This window comes from Colobus angolensis, unplaced genomic scaffold (assembly GCF_000951035.1).
Source record: "Colobus angolensis palliatus isolate OR3802 unplaced genomic scaffold, Cang.pa_1.0 Scaffold188, whole genome shotgun sequence".
Lineage (NCBI taxonomy): Eukaryota > Metazoa > Chordata > Mammalia > Primates > Cercopithecidae > Colobus > Colobus angolensis.
The window spans coordinates 5659398-5683566 of record NW_012115021.1 but is presented as its reverse complement, the minus strand read 5'-3'; the positions used below and the strand labels follow the sequence as shown (position 1 = coordinate 5683566).

The 24169-nt window shown below is 38.2% G+C and overlaps 1 protein-coding gene across 2 annotated transcripts in view; it reads right to left on the bottom strand.

Annotated features, from left to right (window-relative positions):
• Positions 1–1223: 1223 nt before the first annotated feature.
• Positions 1224–24169, bottom strand: part of LOC105510462 (angiotensin-converting enzyme 2) — a 38742-nt gene continuing 15796 nt past the window's right edge. Inside the window, exons 8-16 of one of the 2 annotated variants that reach the window (XM_011940264.1) lie at positions 23876–23973; positions 14949–15118; positions 11519–11745; positions 9098–9242; positions 6826–6924; positions 5668–5790; positions 5090–5262; positions 3790–3848; positions 1224–1328 (exon numbers count right to left, since the gene is read on the bottom strand). In XM_011940264.1, coding sequence (XP_011795654.1) covers positions 1224–1328; positions 3790–3848; positions 5090–5262; positions 5668–5790; positions 6826–6924; positions 9098–9242; positions 11519–11745; positions 14949–15118; positions 23876–23973 — 1199 coding nt within the window. Of the gene's footprint in view, positions 1329–3789; positions 3849–5089; positions 5263–5663; positions 5791–6825; positions 6925–9097; positions 9243–11518; positions 11746–14948; positions 15119–23875; positions 23974–24169 lie in introns of those variants that run through there. The other variant, XM_011940265.1, reaches the window with a different exon arrangement.

Below are 24169 nucleotides of genomic sequence, written 5' to 3'. Positions count from 1 at the left end.
AGAGAGGCATGGGGGAGGGCAAACAATGGGAGGATGTAATCGTCAAAAAAAAAATTAATGCTGCCCAAAGCACATGAAATCAACTACATAAAAATGTGATATCAAGTCTTGACACTATTTATTTGCCTTCATGTAAAACCCACATCTTTTTCAATGATAGAAAATTTTCAAACTGAAAACAGCAGGAGAATCAACAGGGAATGGTTGGTGGCCCAGGATTGTGGCAAACAATGTGGTGGGCAGAGATGGGTCAGTACCACACACATTTACACCCACAGCCTGGTCCTACCCAGCAGAAAACATCGTGTTGCACCCATGGGTGAAGGTAATGAGTGGGGTCTACCATATGATGTGACAAGACTGTGCTCTCATAGCTGTCGAGTGATCCTAGCACAAAATAAGGTAGATCATGTGGCTCACAGCCCTTGAGTGACTACCCATCTAACTCACAATAAAAGCCAAAGTCCTTAGAATGGCCCTCAAGGCCCACATGACCTTTTGTCTCTCCCTTCTTCCTCTATGTCCTAACATCATCCTGGCCACGTCTCCACTTGTCTGCTAATCTGCTCCAGCCACACTGGCCTCCTTACTGTTCCTTTAACAGGCCGAGGCTATTCCTTCCTCAGGCTCTGCACCTGCTGTTTCCCCCAGCTGAGACACTTTCCCCATTGTCTGCATTTCTCTCTCTCACTCTCTCTTTCGCTCTCTCTCTCCTGCTTCATATACTTGTTCAAATAATAGTGACGTCTTTTCTGACCATTTTGGTTAAAATTGACATACCCCCTGCCCAACACACACACACACATACCAACCCTCCCCAGACCCTTTTCTCTTATATTTTTCTCCCTAGCACTTACTGCCTTGTAATTCTACTATATTTCACTTACATATTACACACATAGACACACACACAACATACATACTAGAATATAGGTCAATGAAGGCAGGAAGTTCTGCCTTTTTTTCTTTCAGTGCTGAGGGTGTGTGACAGCATTCTGAGAAAAGAGTGACAGCTGTTCAGTAAGAACAATACTCTTGCAATCTACAAGTCAAATAAGGCACAATCAGCCCTCTGTGGAGTCGCCCAAATTCCACGACACCAAGTAAGTATAAGTTACTAGGAGATTTTTATCAATTTCACTTGAAGAAAAGTTTAGGCAGAGTATCTCCTCAGACTCAAGAGAAATCCTAGTTAGAGTAACTTGAGAACCCAGCAAATTAACTCACCCAAAAAGAATCGTCTGATGTTTGATTTCTAAAAAGTACTTCCTCATGGCATAGGCAACAGATGATCGGAACAGGTACATTTCATTGTCGTTCCATTCATACTGCAAATTCAGAAGAAAGACACTGCTCAGCTGGACTCATAAGACACATTTATAATCTGATACTCCTCAAGAATTATTCTTAATATTCCAGAGAGTCCTGCTATTTATTACGTCAGTGACCATCAGCGTAAGTGTGCATCCATATCACCTGAAGGGTTAGTTAAAACACCGAGTGCTGGGTCCAACCCTAGAGCATCTGATTCAGGAAGCCTGAGATGAAACCCACTAATTTACAGCTCTAACAAACTCCCAGGTGGTGGTAATGCTGCTGGTCAGGCGACCATGCTTTAGGAACCATTGGGTTCACGGGTCCTTTTTCTTTAGTTTGATGTAAACTGAAATTAACACTTTCAGTGTAGGTTTACCCACGGGAGTCAAACAAAAGTTGTGGGTTTTGTAGCAAAATGTCTGTACGTTGTGGATAAAATCAGTTTTTACTATTTTTACAGTAAGTTCTCAGAAATGTACTTATCTATAAGTGTAAAAGAAAAACTTGAAGTTCAAATAAAAAATAACACTTTGTAAACAGCAAACTACTCCGTTTGTTCTTGTTTTCCAGTGCTAAACAAATAGCTTATGTTTGCATAGCTTTTAAAGACTTAAAAGAAAGCATTCACTCTTTCCTCCAGTAGCTGGCAGTAGGAATCAATGAATGGCACTAGTTGTATGTTTCTCCTTTCCCTTTAAAAAGATTATATTTCACAAAAGAATTGTTACATTCACTTCAGCTTGGTTTCACCCAGGTTTGGAGGAGTTCCTTTAATAGTAGCATTATTAATATTGTTACTAATAACAGTCTGGCTACTATTTCTATAAATATAAAATATTTTAAAGGCTGAGTTCTCAAAATAATGCCATAGATCCGATTGGAATTCACCATGAAATAGCTTGAACTGAGCAGATATTCTGACCCTGATGTGTATATGCACTAAATATATGATCTTGTTTCATCAAAACAGATTGTTGCTTGGTGAATTGGCTTCAGAACATTACAGCATCAAACCCACTGAACACTATTTACTAACCCTCACTGCATGGAAAGAGGATGAGTATAAATGTCAAGAAAAAAAGATAATTGAAAAATGTCCTGATCTGCCGAGACTAATTAAAATTTATTAAGCCAAGGAAGAGCTAATAAAAATATGACAGAGAAATAGTCCCACAATCACCCAATGATTATTAAGAAATAGGAACTTGAACTCTTAATGATTGGAAAGAAATGCACTTCCATTTTCATTTTTTCTTTCTTGAATGTTCATCTTTTTACTCCTGAGTTATTTATGGTTTGATGTGTTATCTATGAAAATTACACTAAAAGTGTTGTTGAATCTTGGACAATGTGTAACTTTGCAGGAAAGGTAAGGGGGTAGAAACACAATCTTTGGATCTATCCGATGCAGACAACAATTTGCTGTAGCATCTTGGACCATTTTATTCAATAGCCGCAGATTGACTTCTAACCCTGCAAAACCTTCAGGGTGTCATGCCCACTCTCAGGCTTTTGAGCCCCAGCTACCCGAGACTACTCTTTCCTCTCCTCTTTCCCAATCAAAGCTACTACTTCCTCAGATTGGATCACCTGAGACAGGTCTTAAGGAGAGAGCAATAGCTAAGCAAATAATTCACATAAAGGGGTAAATAACGTAATTTCCTGTAAAATATTTTGTTACCCCCAAAATGCATTTCTCTAAATAAGTGGTTCTCAAACTTTGCTGCGACTAGAATCACCTGGGGAGCTTTAAACACTCTTGATGCCCAACTCTTGAGTCCATGCCCCAGAACAATTACATCAGAATCTCTGGAGGTGTATAACCCAGGCATTAATATTTTTTAAACTTCCCATGTGATTCCACTGTGCAGCCAAGTTTGAGAAGCAGTGTGCTAAATTAGAGCTTCCCAGTCTTGATTGTATGTACAAATCACCTGGAGGCTTGCTAAAATGCAGATTCTGATTAAGTGGTCCAGGGCTAGGCTTGAAATTATGCATTTTTAACAAGCTTCCAGGTGATTCAAATGCTGCTGGTCCATGGGCCACACCCTGAGTGAAGCCAGGATACAGATGATTGACTAAAACAAAACAAACTAAAAAACACCTAACTGTACTGCTTCTAAAAACAAAGTACCTTTCAAAATATAACCATGTTATCTTTCTAGAATAAAAGTAATGGTGACAAGAGTCAATTGAAAGGATTGGTGTTTGATATTTAAGGATTGACACAGATGTTTTCTCATTGAAGTTCACAACACCTTCAAGGCAATAAAAAGTAGGAATAGCTTATCCAATAAGGAATGTGTTACTTTAAAAACCCAAAGCCAAAGGCCAGAATCTGGAACTTAGAGTTTTGAAAAGAACCACACGGCCTCTCCTCTTTCAGATCACACTGAAAAGTGTTTATTGTGTCCCATTTAATGTGAAGAGTGTGCACTCAAAAATAATGAATTCACGGTCCAGAATACTCACTGCTTTATCTCCAAGAGCTGATTTTAGGCTTATCCTCACTTTGATGCTTTGGTCAGCATCTGATTAAAGAGAAATCGCAGACCGCTGGTTACAGATGACAGACTGCCCACATGTGCTTATTTCCTTTTCCTCCCAAGATCCCACTAAAAGGGATCTTTTAAAGGTATCGACAGACTTTTGGAAAATGAGAAATGATGAGAGAGGGGTAACTGCTTTCTCAGGGACAGGAAGCCATGACCTAATTTGTACACAGAGGGAGCACAGACCCACAAAGAGCCAAAAAATCCAAAAGAGGTTTGGAATTCAAGCACAGATGAGGGTGGGAAAATAATACTGGGCTGAAAAGAAGAGGAATGGAAGTCAGGGTGTGGCTAAAACCACTTTGGAGAACAGTTGATCCTCCTACCCCTTGTGCCCTTGCTTAGACAGTCAGTTGGAGGTTGTGCTCCAGAAAAACAAGAGGTAATCCAAGAAAGAAGACATGGAATCTAGGAAGCAGTGGATTCAACCCAGGAGAACAACAAATGTTGGGACAGTAGGATGTAAGACTCCAAGAGGGAAGTCTCTAGGGGAAAACAATGAGACTGAAAAGAATAGATACGTTGAAATATTTGGGAGAAAAACAAATACAATGTAGATAGCAAATTAGGTAGGCCAAAAAATTTAGGCAGGTAGAAACTTTTAGACAACAAGCTACATAAGAAAGGACACAAAATAGTATATTACTTGGCTTTTCAGGCATAGTGATGTAAACACTGATAACCGTTTTACTAAAAATCATTATAAGGCCTTATTGGAAGAGCAAGAAATGGAAGTGGAAGAGTAGACCAAAGTGAAGGTTTAAAACTGAGCAATGACAAAATAGCAATATAAGAAAATTATTTAGAAATATGAAAGTGACTGCCAGAAAGAAGAGATAATAGCATTAAAATTGTTTTTTTAAAAAAGTATTTGTCTTTGGAAAGCAGGATTCAAGTACAATTGGTTGGAGAAAGTTATAATATGCATTTTAAAGATGAGGTTAATAAAACAGACTTGAAAGAGTACACACTCTTGTATGTGTATGCATCTGTGTGTGTCTGTACAGTTACGTTCACTATGTCTCATACATAGGTGCTCGACAGTTGTGATTTTTCTGCCATAAAACGGCAGCTGTCGTCATAGCAGAGAAAGAAGCAGGTACTATAGAGAAAGAAAACATTCTCAGCTGTGTCACAAGTCCTCATGAGACTGGGGCCAAAGGAGACTAGAAGAAGTAGACAAGGAATGGGTGTGAAACTTGTCAACTGGGTGTACTCACACGGACTCCAGTCGGTACTCCATCCCACAAAAGAATTCTTGTTCTGCTCTTTCAGCCAGGTAAACAAGGGCTCAAAGTAGTTGAGCAGTGGTCTTACATTCATGTTCTTTGCTCCTACAACATTTTCCAATGCTAGGGTCCAGGGTTCTGATTTTCCAAGCTTCAGCATATTGCTACACAAAAAAGAGGGGGTTCAGGGCCTTTTGAGGGGTTCCAGCTGTACATATATTTACATCTATGATCTATGGTTTGTTCTCTTTGACTTGGCTAAATTTGCTTCTGGCAGATAAGAAAATAATGCATATTAACGGATATATTCCTCCTTCAACCGCTCTTTCCTTCCAATTACCACAAAGAGAGGGCTGTAGTTATAATAGGCAGAAAAGAGGTGGCCCATCCAATTGTTGTATGGTCTAGGTTCCTGTGTGACTACAAATTAAATGTTTGGTTTGTAAATGAGGACATTTTGAGGCCATAAAATTTTCTTTTTAGAACAAAGAAATCAAATTCAAACCTAGGCATGGAAATGAGTAATACTGAATACTAGGAGAGGTTCAACATTTTGAGGTATTTCTTACAGCAGTTTCTGTCCAGCTTCTGTAGAGTTTGAGATGTCACATTTGTGCAGAGGGCCTTCGTGTTTAGCTGCTTGACAAAGTGCTTCTTGAAACTGGAATTGGTAAAGGGTCCTTGTGTAATATCTGCACAAGAGACAAAAACAAAAAAGCAGTACCATGTTTACTTACTGTCTTAGAGTTATAGATTGGAGCATATATTTAAATCTGGGGCCCAAGTAACCAAAGAGATACTGATCAAATCTCTTTATCCAGACATGAACTCTTCACTCATCATAACCTATTTGCATTTTATGTATCCGTTGATAAACATGGCAATATTACTCTGGTAAATGTTAGCTAACATTTGTTTTGTGTTTTACAGATTAATAACCCTTTCATATAAATGATGCAAATCCATCCTCATAACAGATCAATAATATTATTTTCATTTTACAAATAAACTGAGCTCCAGCAAATTCAAGGACTGGGGTTACTAGGTGAAGAACATATGTTTTTGGACTTCAAGTTAAAAATTCTCTTTCTATTACAATGTACAGTAAACTGCCAGTAACAAGAAGACAAACAAAACTACTTTTTATTTCTCCCAGTGATACTATTGATTGCTTGATGACAGGGACAAGATCTCACACAAATTTAATTGAACCCAATAAATTGTGTTAATTTAAATTGAATTGAAATTGATCATCTATACAGACAGTCCCCAACTTACAATGGTTGGACTTTTGATTTTTCGACTTTACAATAGTGCTTTCAGTTGTGTATGCTAATGGTAAGTACCCAAAGGTTTTCACTTGCAGCGCAGTATTAAATAATTACATGAGATATTGAACACTTTATTATAAAATAAGGTTTGTGTTAGATGATTTTGCCCAACAGTAGGCTAATGTCAATGTTCTGAGCACGTTTAAGGTAGACTAGGCTATGCTTTGGTGTTCCATAGGTTAGGTGTATTCAGTGCATTCTTAAGGTATTTTCAACTTATGATGAGTGTATTGGGATGTAACCCCATTGGAAAGCAAGGAGCATCTGTATTGAGCTTGGTAGTTACGGGTAGAAAAATTATAATTACCACTTCATTTATCCCTACTTTTTGTCATTATTAGCACAGCTGTCCACAAACTCTAGAAGTTAAACAGAAACAAGAAAACTGTAATTTACCGAATGAATGAGTAATCATTAGAAACATGGAACAGAGATGCGGGGTCACAGTATGTTTCATCATGGGGCACAGGTTCCACCACCCCAACTATCTCTCGCCTTTGGGGAGAAGAGAAAACAATACATTAGCTGTGGATCACCCATCACAAGCAGGTGGGCATAACTAGTGCAGTTTCATCAATCAATTTTTTTTTTTTGAGACAGAGTCTCACTCTGTCACCCAGGCTGTAGTACAGTGGCACGATCTTGGCTCACTGCAACCTCCGCCTCTCGTGTTCAAGCGATTCTCCCATCTCAGCCTCCCAAGTAGCTGGGATTATAGGTGTGCGCTACCACACTAATTTGTGTATTTTTAATAGAGACGGGGTTTCACCATGTTGGCCAGGCTGATCTCGAACTCCTGGCCTCAAGTGATCCACCCGCCTCAGCCTTCCAAAATGCTGGAATTACACGCGCCACCGTGTCCAGTCAATCAGTGGTATTTATATTAGAAATGGTTGTCAGGTGAAATAGAAACAAGGTAACAGAAATCACCTACAAAAATAAAAAATAAATAAAAATTTTTTTAAATCAGACAGTAAAGCTCATTATGTGGTTATCTCTTAGTTTTAATTCAGCCAGAATATAACCTTGGAAAATATGTCTTCAAAAGACTAATTTAATAAATTCATAAAGTGCATTGCATGGCCAAAAGTGTACAGTGAAAGCCCTAATAATTCCTCTCAGGCACCACACTTCATGTACTCCTGGCAGAGAGAATTTAATAAAATTGAAATCTTACTTACTCTCCATGCCTACCCAGCTCAAGTGTTCCCTCCTCTGTGAAGCCTGGCCCTGATCCCATCCACCTTCTGGCAGAATTAACCCCCAGTCTCCTTTAGCCTTCCCTAGTTGTGCCTCCTTTGCCATTTATCTCCTATTTTGTTGTTATTCACCTATAGTAACTTCTTGCCCTAGAGACTTGAGTATCTAGAGGGTGGGGCTGTGTCTTGGTCTTCTCTCTAATTTCAGTGTCAAACATGCTGCCTGTCACTACGGAAAGAATTCATTTATATTTATTGAACAAAGGAACAATTGATGCATTAATGAATCACTCTAAGGATCTGATTCCATGTGCCTTTAAAATAAGCTAAGAGGGATCAAAAGATTAATCTAGCCAGAAAAAAAGGTAGCAAAATAATGTATTTGACCTTGATTAAATGGAATACATTTTTCCTTTAAAACTGCAGGATCACTGTAGACATAACTTCAGTAATATTTAAATACTAGAAACAGTTCTTATAGGTGCTGCATATTTCCTCCCAAGTAAGATGTATGTTAACAGAGAATCTTGACAGAAGAAGTGTACTGTTTTAAACCTGTGCGTGTGGAACTGCTTGTTACACATGAGATCTTCACTTCAAAAAGAAAATATAAGAAAAACAAAGAAAGAAATAATTGACGAGGGTCTAAGATGGTAAAAAGAAGATAGATTTCTTTCTTTTTTCCATTCTCTCCCTCCCTCTCTCCTTTCTTTTTTTCCTTTTCTGTTTCTCTTAAAATTCTTTCATCCAAAAACCTATTTATTTCATACTTGCATGTGACAGGCACAATGTGAGGCACTCGTGACACAGCAATGAGTAATGTAGTGCTATAACTATGGAAATGGTCACTGTTGCCCAAATGTGTCAGGTTCTCTCTAGCTTGGAATTCTCTGTGTTCCCCACAATTTTCTCAGGGCTTAAGTGCCTCTCCTCATCTGACACCCCCAGTTGGGCTTTGGATCTCCCCTGGACATTAACGGACCCTGTACCCTTCCATCACAACACTACACATTGCAGTGGTTTAATTTTCCACACCCTGCCATAAACTAAACGTTTTTTCGGGTTGAGGACCATACCTGAAATTATTAGCATTGTATCCCCAGTGCTTTGCCTAAAATGTGGGGTCACCATTTTGTTTAAAAGGCTGGATAAAAGAATATGTAAAATGGATCCATTGATCACTTTCAACATAATATCATAGTTTAATGAGTAAGCCAATACTTAAGAATATAGAGTATGAAGTAGTGTCACCTGACCCAAGGAAATTTTATCTGAGGAGATGGCATCCAAATGGAGACTAAAATATAAAATATAACAAACTAAAAATACCAAAAGGAGTTAGTTAATGTGTGCCTCTGTGTGTGTGTGTGTGTGTGTGTGTGTGTGTGTGTACACGCCAGTCAAATGCTTTTAAATACATAGCAAACTCATTACAAAACATTTTACTGATTACATATTCATCGACTTACTTCATCTCCCACCACTTTTTCATCCACTGGTCTTTGGGAATTTCACCTTTAAAGACCATCCACCTCCACTTCTCTAACATGTAAGTAAATGGCAGAGTCCCAACAATCGTGAGTGCTTGTTTGAGCAGGAAGTTTATTTCTGTTTCTGAAAGTAGAATGGAAACGGATAAATATTACGATGAAGATGATAGTGGATGTTTTGTGTTAAAGATAATTTTCCTAACCTCAAAATATTATTCCTCAAGATATACTTACTATAAGGATACATGAGAAAAATTGACAGTATACATAATAATATGTATATATTTATTTTCTCAGCTAAGGGATTTGGACTAGGTTGAAGCCCTGGAACAGAACAGGTAAATAAAAACCCAAAGTTACTTCTAATCCTCATTTTCTTCATTAGTTTCGGTTTCCTCCCTTAAATACCTCTTATCAGAGTTCATTAGAGCTATTTCATCCACCTTCCCAGTCACACTGTTTATTCTGGAAAGCTCCATGAAGTCAGTGACTGTTAATGTCTCATTTAAGACTGTATAACCTACTCCCACGTCTGCTATGTGATGATTTCTGTGAGTCTTTGTTAAATAAACAAATGCTAAACAGATTCAGTGAAAAGCCTGTAAATCGGAGAGGGGAAAGAAAACAAAAGAGCCCCCCTGGAGGGCACTATCCACTGGATGGTGGAAAGTACAATGTACTTTAAATGTAAGGATATCTTCCTTACCAAGAATTTAAAAGGCTTTAACAAATCATGTTATTTCATTTTATCCTTTATTAGTGACATAAAGAGGCAGTGGAGTTAATCTCTAGTGTACAAACGAAATGTATTGAAATGTAAGCAGGGGATGTTATCTACTTTTCACATCACTGTGTCTCTAGTGTCTAGAAAAATGTCTTGCACACAGTATGTGCTGGATAAATATGTTTGGAAGAAGAAAGAAAGAGAAAGAGGGAAGGAGGAATGGAAGGAATAAAGGAATTTATTTAACATTATTCACAAATCGGGGCAGAGTCAAGAAAAAAAGCAGGAGTTTTCCAAACCAGTGGTTTAATCATGTCTAATACCATCTTTAAAAAAAAAAAACTTTTATTTTAGGTTCAGGGGTATGTGTGCAGGTTTGTTACATAGGTAAACTCATGTCACAGGGTTTGTTGTACAGATTATTTCATCACTGATCTAATACCATCTTAAGAAACAGTCATCAACCATTTTTACCTGCTGTCAGGGAATATTTTAAAATAATAAAATATCTGTTCATTGACTTGAATTAATGATATTTTAAAATTAGGAAGCAGGTGTGGTTACTGTTAACTACCTTTGTTACTCTCTTCATGGGAGGATGCTGCTACTGGTCTGTAAGCCACTAGGACTATGCTTACAGTAACTATTTCAAACATGATGACAGGCTTTACGCTGGCCTACTCCCAGGCCCTTGTGGGATCACCAAGGATGTGGAACCAGAGATCAAGGCAAAGTGAATTGTCTACTCAAGGATGGAGCTCATGACCTTGATCTCATCGACCAAATACTCCAGACAGAGGAGCTGATCTTTATGTCACAAATAACTAAAATTAGAGGAGAGAATACATGGAAGAGAAGAAAGTATTAGGCTTTATTTGTCCTCCTTTTATGAGGAAGAAGCAAAAGCCATGGCATCCTCACTGAAGAAATTTGATCTCCTGAACATATGTCATGTTCCATCAAGTCCAAGCCATATAAAAGGAAATGGACTGCCTCCGGCAGAAATGTTGAAGGATAGCACAGATTTAAGGGGATGTTACAGGGGAAATTCACACTTCAGCAGGATGAACAAAATGTTTCAATCCCTTCTAATGTTGATATTAAACCACCTGTTCTTTAAGAATTCAAAAATGTAAAGCTATACTTTGCTTTGCATAGTATTATGGAAAAGGCTTCAGATTAAGGCTCTTGTTTTGGTTCCGCCACTACATTGCATTTTGACTTCAGGCTACTTTCCCTCTCTTGTCTTCAGTTTACTTCTCTATAGAATCGTTTTTAGAATCTATTCCAACTCTAAAGTTTTGGGAAGTTTTTACCTACAACCAGAGGGGTCTAGTTAGAATGCTGACACTAATTGGACAAGCCATTTCAGTTCTGTGAGACTGTTTTCATCATCTTTAAGAAAAAAAAAAACAAACTTCTGTTAGATGTTTCACAGGATCACAAGTCCATTCATTCAGTTACCTCTCTTATTCTCTTTTCAATAATACAAAACCGAAAGTTGACATGTTCTGATATATACTTAAAATTTTTCACCAGTAGTAATTTCCAGTTACCCATAAATACCTTATACCTTATGCGGCAAAAAGTAAATATTTCCTACATAAGATAATAGATACCTTTGCCCGTATCAGATTAAAGAACCTCCAAAACAAGCCATGAGAAAATGTCCATACCATTGTCCTCTTGAAAATCAGGTGACAGAAGACCAATGGATTTTAAATGCTTAGGTGTGGCTGCAGAAAGTGACATGATTTCCCCAACAGCTTCATGGAATCCTTCATTAGCTCCACTTCTTAGCAGAAAAGGTTGTGCAGCATATGCCATATCATATTGGATATGCCCCATCTCATGATGAGCTGTCAGGAAGTCATCCATTGTCACCTTTGTGCACATAATGATCCTGCATGAAAATGGACAAGATGAAAATGAATCTCACTGACTTTCATTTAACAATTACAGTGGAGTTGTATGGGGTTTTGGTAGCATGAATCATCTTTCCAAGATTTATTCACCAGTGAATCTTGAGTACCCACCTTTTATGTCCTAGAAACAGTACTAGTTGCTCGATATAAAGCAATAGGCACGGCTGAATCCTGTTCTCTTGCTCATAGACTACCAGGAAGACAGATAAGCAGAGTTCTCTGCTATAAGAACTCTGAGGCAAGTACTCTATAAATGATCAGTACACACAGCCTTGAGCATAAAAATGAGTGAACATAGGCACAGTCCTCTAGAAGCACCAAGAAGGGCATGACTGAAGATGCAATGAGCAATATGGATCTTAATCAATGTGCAGGAGTTTGCCCGGTAGAACTCTCGGTAGAACATCAACAGAGGTTGACGTTCCTAGTGATCAACGAGAAAGGCTTAGGGGCAGAGGGGTGGAAACGTGGCATTCAGGACACTGCAAGCTATTTGGTATTGCCAGGATAGAGAAATAGTAGAAGGAGCCGCAAATTGAAACTTGGGAATCATTAGCATGTAAGCTGGGAAGTAGATATGATGGGCCATGGAGCAGGGATAGAGTGCAAGAAAAGAGGACCAAAGATAAACCTATAGAAGGTCCAAGTACCTAAGGAGTGGGGAGAGGAAGATTATTCAGGGGAGATGGAGAAAGTACAATCAGAGAGATTCAAGGAAATCTGGAAAAGAATGACAATGTGGAAGTTGGTAAAAAAAAAAAAAAATAGCATTTGAAAGACAACTCGTAAATCTTGTCTAATGCTGCTATAGCCCAATGGGATAAGAACTGCATTTGGCAATGAGATGGTGGTCCTTTTAAACCTAGCAAGAGCATTTTCATTCAGGTGGGTGTAGGGGTCATATTTCAGTAGATTCCCAAATTTATTTCACACCACTTGGATCATGTCACCACCCCCTCAAATATCCTGTGAGGCCTCCTCATTGCTCAAGAATAGACTCAGCCACCTTTTATACACCAATATGACCCTGTAAACTAAAAACTATTTGAGATAGGTCTCAATCAATTCACAAATTTATTTTGCCAAGGTTAAGAACATGCCCAGAATAAAAGAACACAGAATTTATAGAAACAGTCTGTGGTTTGTGCCTTTCTCCAAAAATAATTTTGAGGGCTTCAATATTTATAGGAGAAAAGTGAGCTGGAGGGGATAATGGGAGGGCATGGTAATCCACGCATTACAAGAGAAAGGGGGAAGGTAAGGAAATATTCAATTATGTATTCATCTTATGCTCAGTAAATCTACTTTCCTTTCACAACCCCAACCTACTTTTCTAATTTGGTTTCTCTCTATTCTCTTCTGAAATAATTATAAAAATAACTACTATATATTTACTGCCTACTATATGTAAGATTCTGTGCTTGAAAACTTACTTATACTTTCTCATTTTTAAGCCTCACTGGCATCAGTAATCTATGGCCTGCTGGCCAGCCATCTGTTTTTTTTTTTTTTCGCCCAGGCTGGAGTGCCGTGGCCGGATCTCAGCTCACTGCAAGCTCCGCCTCCTGGGTTTACGCCATTCTCCTGCCTCAGCCTCCCCAGTAGCTGGAACTACAGGCGCCTGCCACCTCACCCGGCTAGTTTTTTGTATTTTTTAGTAGAGATGGGGTTTCACCGTGTTAGCCAGGATGGTCTCAATCTCCTGACCTCGTGATCCGCCCATCTCGGCCTCCCAAAGTGCTGGGATTACAGGCTTGAGCCACCGCGCCCGGCCGCCATCTGTTTTTATAAACAAATTTTTATTGGCACACAGCCACATCCATTTGTTTGTGTATTGTCTATGGCTGCTTTCATGTCACAAGGGCAGAGCTGAGTAGTTGCAACAGAGATCTGCAAAGCTTAAACTATTTACTATCTGGCCCTTGACAGAAAAGGATTGTAGATCCATTCCCTACCCTAGTCAGTGCTGGTGGGGGCCTGCTGAGACTTTATCCACCATCCCCTAGCTGCCTGAGTCACAGCTGATAAGGGCCAACAGCTGCTCCCTTCACTGCCTTTGACCAAATGGGGGTTATGCTCCCCCATACTCTGGGGCAGTCCACAGTCAAAGACTGCCTAATACAAAAGGCTAGTCCCCTTGTCTTGAGGTGTGGCCCAGTCTGTGGCTCAAGTTATGCTCCACAGAGCTTCATGGGATAAGGCTGAGGCCAAGTTTCCAGTAAAGACCATATCCTTACTTACCTCCCTCCTTTGTCCCAGCCTGCTTCCCTCATTCCCCTCTGCCTCAGAGCTCTCCTCAATGAAGCATTTGTGAAACGATCTCCTTTTCAAGCTAGGGAATCCAACCTAAGGCTCTCACAAACCTGCAACCTGGGAGTTACTATCCTACTTTATAAAATAAGGAAACTGAAACCAAAGAAAGTTAAATACCTTGTCCAAGGTTGCATAGTCATTAAGTGACACACCTAGGATTCCGAAGCCTGTGCTCATTCTGCCACGTTACACAAACTCTCCTTAACTTATTTCTCATTCTAGCCTAACTTGCCGACTTCAATACACAGGTTGGGTCCTGCCTCTCTGTATTTGACCCTGCTGTTCTCACAGCTTGGGTCCTCCTCCTGACTCTGTGTATCTGAATCCTTCTTGTCTTTCCAAACCTAATTCAAATCCCACTTGTAAAGCACGGTCTGATCCTATCTCCTATTGCAAGTGTGGTCAGTTTTCTTCTGATTCTCCATAGGACATGCCCTGTGTCTCTCTTACGACATGTACCACTTTCTCCCTTCCATCCAAGCTTATTTATTCACCTATTCTGTCTCACTCACAAGAGTGAAACATGGAGGGGAAGATCAATGTGTGATTCACATGTCCATCTTACAAAAATCTTACCACCAAATCTTTCCTGATATGGATGCAACCATCCCCATTACCATACAATGTCAATGGATGCATAATATTTCAAAGAAAGCAGATGGTCCAAAGGTTCAAGTCAGAGACTGTTGGCAATCCTCTTTTCCTGGGAAAACCCAAATGTGCTCTCCTGGACTCCCAGCCTTAGTTCAAGGAGAGTTAACTTATCTTTTCTGTGCTCAGAAAAGCAGAGAAAGAATTCAAGTTAAACTTCAGCCTGCCTCTGTTGTCTTCCATTTAGTATCAGTTGTGTAAGTATCAGCCCCACTACCTGAAGTCGCCCTTCCCCAGGTCCCAAGCTGTGGGGTGGCAGACTACTTTCTGAACATCTCCTGGATCAGTTAGCATGGAATTTTCCCAGAATCCTTGAGTCATATTAGGAAGACCAACAGATACAAAGAACTTCTCGGCCTCCTTGAATATTCTCTGTGCATTCCAGGCCTGGGAAAAGAGAACAGTATTAATTCCAGCATCAAAACAACCACATTCTTAAATTAAATAAGCCAGGCACAGAAAAACAAACACCACATGTTCTCACTTATGCGTGGAATCTAAAACAATGGAACTGGTAGAAGCAGAGAGTAGAATGGTGGTTACAGAGGCTATGGGGTGGGGGCAATGGGGAGATGATGGTCAAAGCGTACAAAGTCTCAAACAGGATGAATAAGTTGGTTTTATTTTTTTGAGATCTATTGCACAGCATAGTAAATATAGTTAATAATAGAACATTGTACATTTTGAAATTGCTAAGAGAGCAAATTTCAAATGTTCTCACTGCAAAAAAAGTATGTTAAGTAATTGATATGTTAATTAGCTTTATTTAACTATTTTTCATTGTATTCATAAATCATGAAATCACCTTGTACCCCATAAATATATAAATTGACAATAATAAATTGTCAATTTACAATAAAATTTTAAAATGGAAAAAGTGCTAATGTAATTTTTAAAATAGCAGCATTATTTCTGTTGGATATATACACTGGCATAACCTTTCCAAAAGGCAATTTGATAACACATATGGATAGCATTTGAAATTTTTTTCTTTGTCTCAGTAATGCTATCTCTAAGGAACTAACCTAAAAAATTCTCAGAAATTAGATTCAACAATTACACTGAGAATTATTTTTAATAGAGAAAAAAGTTGAAACGACCATCAGAAGGGTTAAATAATGATACCTTTGAAAAACAGAATAATGTGCAGCCACCCAAATTATGTTTATGAAAAATGTTTTGGTTTATATCCAAAAGACAGGCAATAACAAGTGCTGGTGAGGGTGTGGAGAAAAGGGAACCCTCAGACACTGTTGCTGGGAATGTAAGTTAGTACAACCACTATGGAAAACAGTTTGGAGGTTCCTCAAAAAAGTAAAAATAGAGCTACCCTATGATCCAACAATCCCACTGCTGAGTATATACCCAAAAGAAAGGAAATCAGTATTTTGAAGAGAGATGTTTGTTGCACTATTTGCATGTCTGTCACACTATTCACAATAGCCAAGATTTGGAAACAACCTAAGTGTCCATCAATAGATGAATGGATAAAGAAAATGTGGTACACATACACAATGGAATACTATTCAGCCACAAAAAAAAAGAAATCCTGTCATTTGCAACAACATAGATGGAACTGAAGGTCATTATATTAAGTGAAATAAGCCAGGCACAGAAAGACAAACATTACATGTTCTTACTTATTTGTGGGATCTAAAAAACCAAAAGAATTGAACTCATGGACATACAGAGTGGAAGGATGGTTACCAGAGGCTGGAAAGAGTAGTGGGAAGGTGGCAGGGACAGGTTAGGATGGTTAATTGGTACAAAAAAATAGAAAGAATGAGGCTGTGTGTGGTGGCTCAGCACTTTGGGAGGCCAAGGCGGGCAGATTGCTTGACACCAGGAGTTCGAGACCAACCCGGCCAACATGGCAAAACCCTGTCTCTACTAAAGATCCAAAAATTAGCCAGGCGTGGAGGGGCACACCTCTAATCCCACCTACTTGGGAGGCTGAGGTGGGAGAATTGCTTGAACCCAGGAGGTGGAGGTTGCAGTGAGCTGAGACCGTGCCACTGCACTCCAGCCTGGGTGACAGAGTGAGATCCTGTCAAAATAAAGTCTACTATTTGATAGCACAACAGGGTGACTATAGTTAATAATAATTTAATTGTACATTTAAAAATAACTAAAAGAGGGCCAGGTGCGGTGGCTCAAGCCTGTAATCCCAGCACTTTGGGAGGCCGAGACGGGCGGATCACGAGGTCAGGAGATCAAGACCATCCTGGCGAACACGGTGAAACCCCGTCTCTACTAAAAAATACAAAAAAAGAGCCGGGCGAGGTGGCGGGCGCCTGTAGTCCCAGCTACTCGGGAGGCTGAGGCGGGAGAATGGCATAAACCCGGGGGGCGGAGCTTGCAGTGAGCTGAGATCCGGCCACTGCACTCCAGCCCAGGCGACAGAGCTAGACTCCGTCTGCAAAAAAAAAAAAAAAAAAACTAAAAGAAATTGGATCATTTGTAACTCAAAGGAAAAATGCTTAAGGGGGTGGATGCCCCCATTCCCCATGATATGATTATTATATGTTGCATACCTGTATCAAAACATCTCATGTATCCCACATACCTAGTATGTATCCATAAAATTTTTCAATCTGAGAATTTTAATTGATATTATAAAATACAATTTAATAGTAAGTAAAAAAGTAGAATATATGAGCGACTTAATGAGGTAGTACGTGAAAATGTTAACAGTAGACTGAGTATGATTATTGATAATGTTTTCTTGGTTTTATTTTTTATATTCCAAGTAAAAACACAACTTTCCTACTCAAGCCAACAATCGTTGATTGATTTCCTTCAAGGGGAAAGGCCCTGTATTAGACTTGGTGGAAGACATAAACTATAAGGTGGATCTGAAGGCATAGGCTTTTGGAATCAAAAAGGCCCAGATGTGGCCTAGCAGCCAATGGGTAGTTGGGCCTTGGCTTCATGATCTGTATGAAGTCCAAATTTTCACAATGTTCTGGGACTAAAAAGAGGCAGCAGTAGGCATCTGCCACCCAGAAAACTCTTCTGGGAACAAGTCTCAGGAGCTAGCCAAGCCTGCTTAGGAGGTAAGGCCTACATTAGGTGAGCTAAGTTTGTGTAATTGGCAGCTAGTCTATGAATCACTTTTAGTAACAGAAAACTTCCTCTGATCCCAAAGACCAGTCAAGTCTGGTTTTTCTCCTTTGCCAGCCCTGGGAATAAGAAACAGGATATGAGCCTATAGATGGTTTAAAAATTAAGGACTTACTGTCAGGCAATTGGTATTGATGAGTATGACATTCTTAAGTAGAATGAACCTATACCAAAACAGTGTAGATTAGGAAATACAGTTAACATCTGTTGAATGAACAATGAATGAATGAATAGAAAACCAGGCTGAAATTATTAGGAGTTCTGAGTTCAATCCTTAGTTGCCAATGACTGTCTTTGTGACTTTGGGCAAATCATTTACCTGAGCCTCAGTTTCCTCACCTATAGCATGGAGCTGTCACAATACCTATCCTGAGTCTTAGAGATGACAATAGAAGAGATGGGTGTGAAAACCCTTTAGAAAGACTAAAAATCTACATCCAGATGGCCCTATACTGCTGTTCAACTTCAAAGTGGAGCTAGAACAGCTACAAGAGTTTAGAGGCCCTTGCAGCTTCACTTTTTATTCTGCAGTGGACTTTTCCCAGAAGTATGTTATGTATGTGAAGATGTTCATTGCATTGCTTCTTACAGATTTAAAACTATCAACAAGCAAAGGTTCAGCAATGCACAAATAGCAAATTATGGTGCAATTATCTGAAGAAATTTTATAAGGCAAATAGAAGTATAATTAGGTATTCTACTCAGAAATGTAGAATTTTAGTTGAATGAACAAAAATACATAATTTATAACTATAATATCATTTCATCAACAGAAGGGAACACAGAGAATTTTTTTTTTTTTTTTTTTAGATGGAGTCTCACTCTGTCGCCCAGGCTGGAGTGCAGTGGTGTGATCTTGGCTCACTGCAACCTCCGCCTCCCGAGTTCAAGTGATTCTCCTGCCTCAGCCTCCTAAATAGCTGGGACTACAGGCGCACACCACTATGCCCAGCTAATTTTTATTTTATTTTATTTTTTATTTTTAGTAGAGACGGGGTTTCACCATGTTGGCCAGGCTGGTGTCCAGCTCCTGACCTCGTGATCCACCCGCCTCAGCCTCCCAAAGTGCTGGGATTACAGGTGTGAGCCACCGTGCCTGGCCTGAGAATTTTTTAATTTAAATTTAAATTTTAAATTCAGGGAATTCACGTGCAGGTTTGTTACAGGGTATATTGCGTGATACTGACGTTTGGGCTTCTATTGGTCCTATCAACCAGATATGAACATAGTACTCAACAGGAAGGTTTTCAGCCCTTGCTGCTCTTCTCTCCCTCCCTCCTTTTGGAGTCCCCAGTGTCTATTGTTCCCATCTTTATGTCTGTATATACCCAAGGTTAGCTTATAAGTGAGAACATATGATACTTGGTTTTCTGTTTCTGCATTAATTTACTTAGGATGACAGTCTTCAGCTGCATCCATGTTGCTGCAAAAGACATAATTTCATTATTTTTATGACTGTATAGTATTCCATGGTATATATGTACCACATTTTCTTTATTTATATCTTTAGGTTGATTCCATGTCTTTGCTATTGTGAACAGTGCTACAATAAACACCCGAGTGCAGGTGTCTTTTTGGTAGAACAATTTATTTTCCTTTGGGTATATACACAGTAACGGGATTGTTGGGTCGAATGGTAGTTCTATTTTTAGTCCTTTGAGAAATCTCCAAACTGCTTTCCATAGTGGATGATCTAATTTACATTCTCACCAACAGTGTGTAAGTGTTCCCTTTTCTCAGCAGCCTCACCAACATGTTATTTTTTTACTTTTTAATAGTGGCCACTCTGACTGGTGTGAGATGGTATCTCATTATGGGTTTTGATTTGCATTTCTCTGATGTTTTGAAAATATTTTCTCCCATTCTGTAGGTTGTCTGTTCACTGCATTCTGTAGGTTGTCTGTTTACTGCAATTCTGATTGTGCTTATTTGGATCTTCTCTCTTTCTCTGTTAATCTAGCTAGAGGTCTTTCCATCTTGTTTATCCTTTTAAAAAACTGCATTTTTATTTTGTTGAACCTTTGTATGATTTTTTAAGTCTCAGTTTCATTAATGCTGCCCTGATTTTAGTTATCTCTTTTTTTCTAGCTTTGGAATTAGTTTGTTCTTGTTTTTCTAGTTCCTTTAAGTCTGGTGTTATATTATTAATTTGATATCTTTCTAGGTTCTTGATGTAGGCATTTAGCACTATAAACATTCCTCTTAACATTGCTTTTGCCACATCCCAGATATGTTGTTGGTATGCTGTGTCTCTGTTTCCATTTGTTTCAAATTGCTGTACAGCAGTTTTTTAGTTTAATTAGGTCTCACTTGTCAATTTTTGTTTCTGTTGCAATTGGTTTTGAACACTTACAAATTCTTTGCCCATGCCAATGTCCAGAAGAGTTTTTCCTAGATTTTCTTCTGGGATTTTTATAGTTTGAGGTCTTGTATTTAGGTCTTTATTCCATCTTGAGTTAATTTTTGTATATGATCATTGGTAGGGCTCTAGTTTCATTCTTCTGCATCATACTTCTATTTGCCTTATAAAATTTCTTCAGACAACTGCACCATAATTTACTGTTTATGCATTGCTGAACCTTTGCTTGTTAATAGTTTTAAATCTGTAAGAAGCAATGCAATGAACATTTTAGCATACGTAACATACTTCTGGGAAAAGTCCACTGCAGAATAAAAAGTGAAGCTGCATAACCATATATGGTTAGCCAGTTTTCCCAGCACTATTTATTGAATAGGGAGTCCTTTCCCCATTGCTTATTTTTGTTGACTTTGTCAAAGATCAGATGGCTGTAAGTGTGTGGCTTTATTTCTGGGTTCTCTATTCTGTTCCATTGGTCTATGTGTCTGTTTTTGTACTAGTACCATGCTGTTTGGGTTACTGTAGCCTTGTAGTATAGTTTGAAGTCAGGTAATGTGATGCCTCTGGCTCTGTTCTTTTTGCTTAAGATTGCTTTGGCAATTCAGGCTCTTTTTTGGTTCCATATGGATTTTTGAATAGCTTTTTCCAATTCTGTGAAAAATAATGATAACTTGATAAGAATAACATTGAATCTGTAGACTGCATTGAGCAGTATAGCCATTTTAATGATATTGATTCTTCCAAATCGATGAGCATGGGATGTTTTTCCATTTGTTTTTGTCACCTATGATTTCTTTCAGCAGTTTTTTGTACTTCTCTTTGTAGAGACTTTTCATCTCTTTGATTAGATGTATTCATACATGTTTTAATTTTTGTGGCTATTGTAAATGAGATTGTGTTCTTGATTTGGCTCTCAGTTTTTGGTATATAGAAATGCTACTGATTTCTGTGCATTCATTTTTGTATGCCCCCGCTTACTGAAGTCATTTATCACATCTAGGAGTCTTTAAAGTTTTCTAGGTAAAGAATCATATCATCAGCAAAGAGAGCTAATTTGACTTCCTCTTTCCTTATTTGGATGATTTTTGTTTCTTTCTCTTAAATGATTGCTCTGGCTAGAACTTCCAGTACTATGTTGAATATGGGTGGTGAAGTGGGCATCCTTGACTTTTTCCAGTTCTCAAAGGGAATGGTTCTAGCTTCTGCTGATTCAGTATGATGTTAGCTGTGGGTTTATCATAGACGGCTCTTATTATTCTGAAGTATGTTCCTTCAATGCCTAGTTTGTTGAGGATTTTTATTATGAAAGGATGTTAGATTTTATCAAATGCTTCTTCTACATCTATTGAGATAATCATATGGTTTTTGCTTTTAATTATATTTATATGGTGAATCACATTTATTGATTTGCGTATATTGAACCAACATTGCATCCCAGGAATAAAGCCTATTTGATTATGGTGAATTAACTTTTTGATGTGCTGCTGGATTCAGTTTGCTAGTATTTTATTGAGGATTTTTGTGTCTATATTCATCAAATATATTGGCCTGTAGCTTGTTTTTCCATTGTGTCTTTGCCAGATTTTGGTATCAGGATGATACTTGTCACATAGAAGAGTTAGGGAGGAAAACTTCCTCCTCAATTTTTTGAATAGTTTCAGTAGAATTAGTACCAGCTCTTCTTTTTACATCTGGTAGAATTCAGCTGTGAATCTATCTGGTCTGGGGATTTTTTGTTTTTTTGGTTGGTAGGTTTTTAAATTATTGATTCAATATCAGAACTAATTATTGGTCTGTTCAGGGTTTCAATTTCTTCCTGATTCAGTCTTGGGAGGTTGTGTGTTTCCAGGAATTCATCTGTTTTCCCTAGATTTTCTAGTTCGTGTGCATAGGGGTGTTTGTAATAGTCTCTGAGGATCCTTTGTATTTCTGTGGGATCAGTTGCAATGTCACCTTTGTCATTTCTGATTGTGCTTATTTGGATCTTCTCTCTTTCTCTGTTAATCTAGCTAGAGGTCTTTCCATCTTGTTTATCCTTTTAAAAAACTGACTTTTCATTTTGTTGATCCTTTGTATGATTTTTTAGGTCTCAATTTCATTAATTCTGCCCTGATTTTAGTTATCTCTTTTTTTCTAGCTTTGGAATTAGTTTGTTCTTGTTTTCCTAGTTCCTTAAAGTGTGGTGTTAGATTATTAATTTGATATCTTTCTAGGTTCTTGATGTAGGCATTTAGCACTATAAACATTCCTCTTAACATTGCTTTTGCCACATCCCAGATATGTTGTTGGTATGCTGTGTCTCTGTTTTCATTTGTTTCAAAGAATTTTTTGATATCTGCCTTAATTTCATTGTTTACTCAAAAGTCATTCAGAAATAAGTTGTTTAGTTTCCAGGTTATTTCATGGTTTTGAGAGTTCCTCTTGGTATTGATTTCTATTTTTATTCTACTGCAGTCTGAGAATATGCTTGGTATAATTTTAATTTTTTGAATGTATTGAGACTTGCTTTATGACTGAGCATGTTGCCAGTCTTAGAGTATGTTTCGTATACAGATGAGAATAATGTATATTCCATAGTTGTTGGGTGGAATATTCTATAGATGTCTCTTAGGTTCAACTGGTCAAGTGTTAAGTTTAAGTCCGGAATTTCCAGAATTTCTTTGTTAGTTTTCTGCCTCAATGATCTGTATAACACTGTCAGCGGGGTGATGAAGTCCCCCACTATTATTTTCTGGATGTCTAAGTCTTTTCCTAGGTTTAAAAGTGCTATGTTTATGAATCTGGGTACTCCAATGTTGGGTGCATATATATTTAGGATAGTTAAGTCTTCTTGTTAAATTGAACCCTTTATCATTATGTAATGACCCTCTTTGTCCTTTTTTACTGTTGCTGGTTTAAAGTCTGTTTTATCTGATACAAGAATAGCAATCCCTGCTCTTTTTTGTTTTCTATTTGCATGATAGATCTTTCTGCATCCCTTTACTTTGAGCCCATGGGTGTCATTACACATGAGATGGGTCTCAAAGACAGTAGAAGGTTAGGTTTTGTTTTTCTCTCCAATTTGCCACTCTCCATCTGTTAGGTGAAGCGTTCCTGTCATGCTGTTGTTAGCTGGTTGCTTTGTAGTCTCGATTGTGTAGTTGCTTTATTGGGTCTGTGGGCTATGTACTTACTTGTGTTTTGAGGAACCCAGCACATTTAAATAATTAAACCAAAGTAGTAATAAAAGTGTTACTTAAAATTGTTTTAAAGATTCTTGTAATATTTTTAACACTAATAATTTTTAATATGCAAAAATCCCCTCATAATATTCTTGTTTTTACTATCCATAGAGATTCCTGGCTGGTTACTTAGCAATGACACACTTTGGAAAGAGTGATACCAACCAGTTGACAATTCTACATCTTACTGCTTAACGGAAAACTCAGGTAATCTCCATTTTAAATACCTTTCAATGAGATCAGTACTACACCTGCAATTCAAGGTATCTGAGGCCATTGTAAACTATTTTTCCATGAAAATATAGCTATGTAAGAAATAAATTTCAATTAGCTTAAATTTGTTATTTACGTGGTTTCACATAAAAATAAAAATAGAAGGATGACATAAAAATAAATGAAGTTGAGAATTTAGATTTAGTTTTTAAGGGCTCTTTTTCCTACCTGGTTCACCATCGCATCAGTAACATCTATGTTTGGTTTCTGTCCAAAGGGAACTGTCAAAGAGTACAGATTTGTCCAAAATCTACCCCACATATCACCTATTTTTTTAAAAAAAAATCTGTTAGTATATGACAAAGCAGCAGAAATGTAGACATAATTTATTAAATATATGGACCATCACTGATACTGTAAATTAGAAAGAGATTTCTTTTTTTTTTTTTTGAGGCGGAGTCTCGCTCTGTCGCCCGGGCTGGAGTACTGTGGCCGGATCTCAGCTCACTGCAAGCTCCGCCT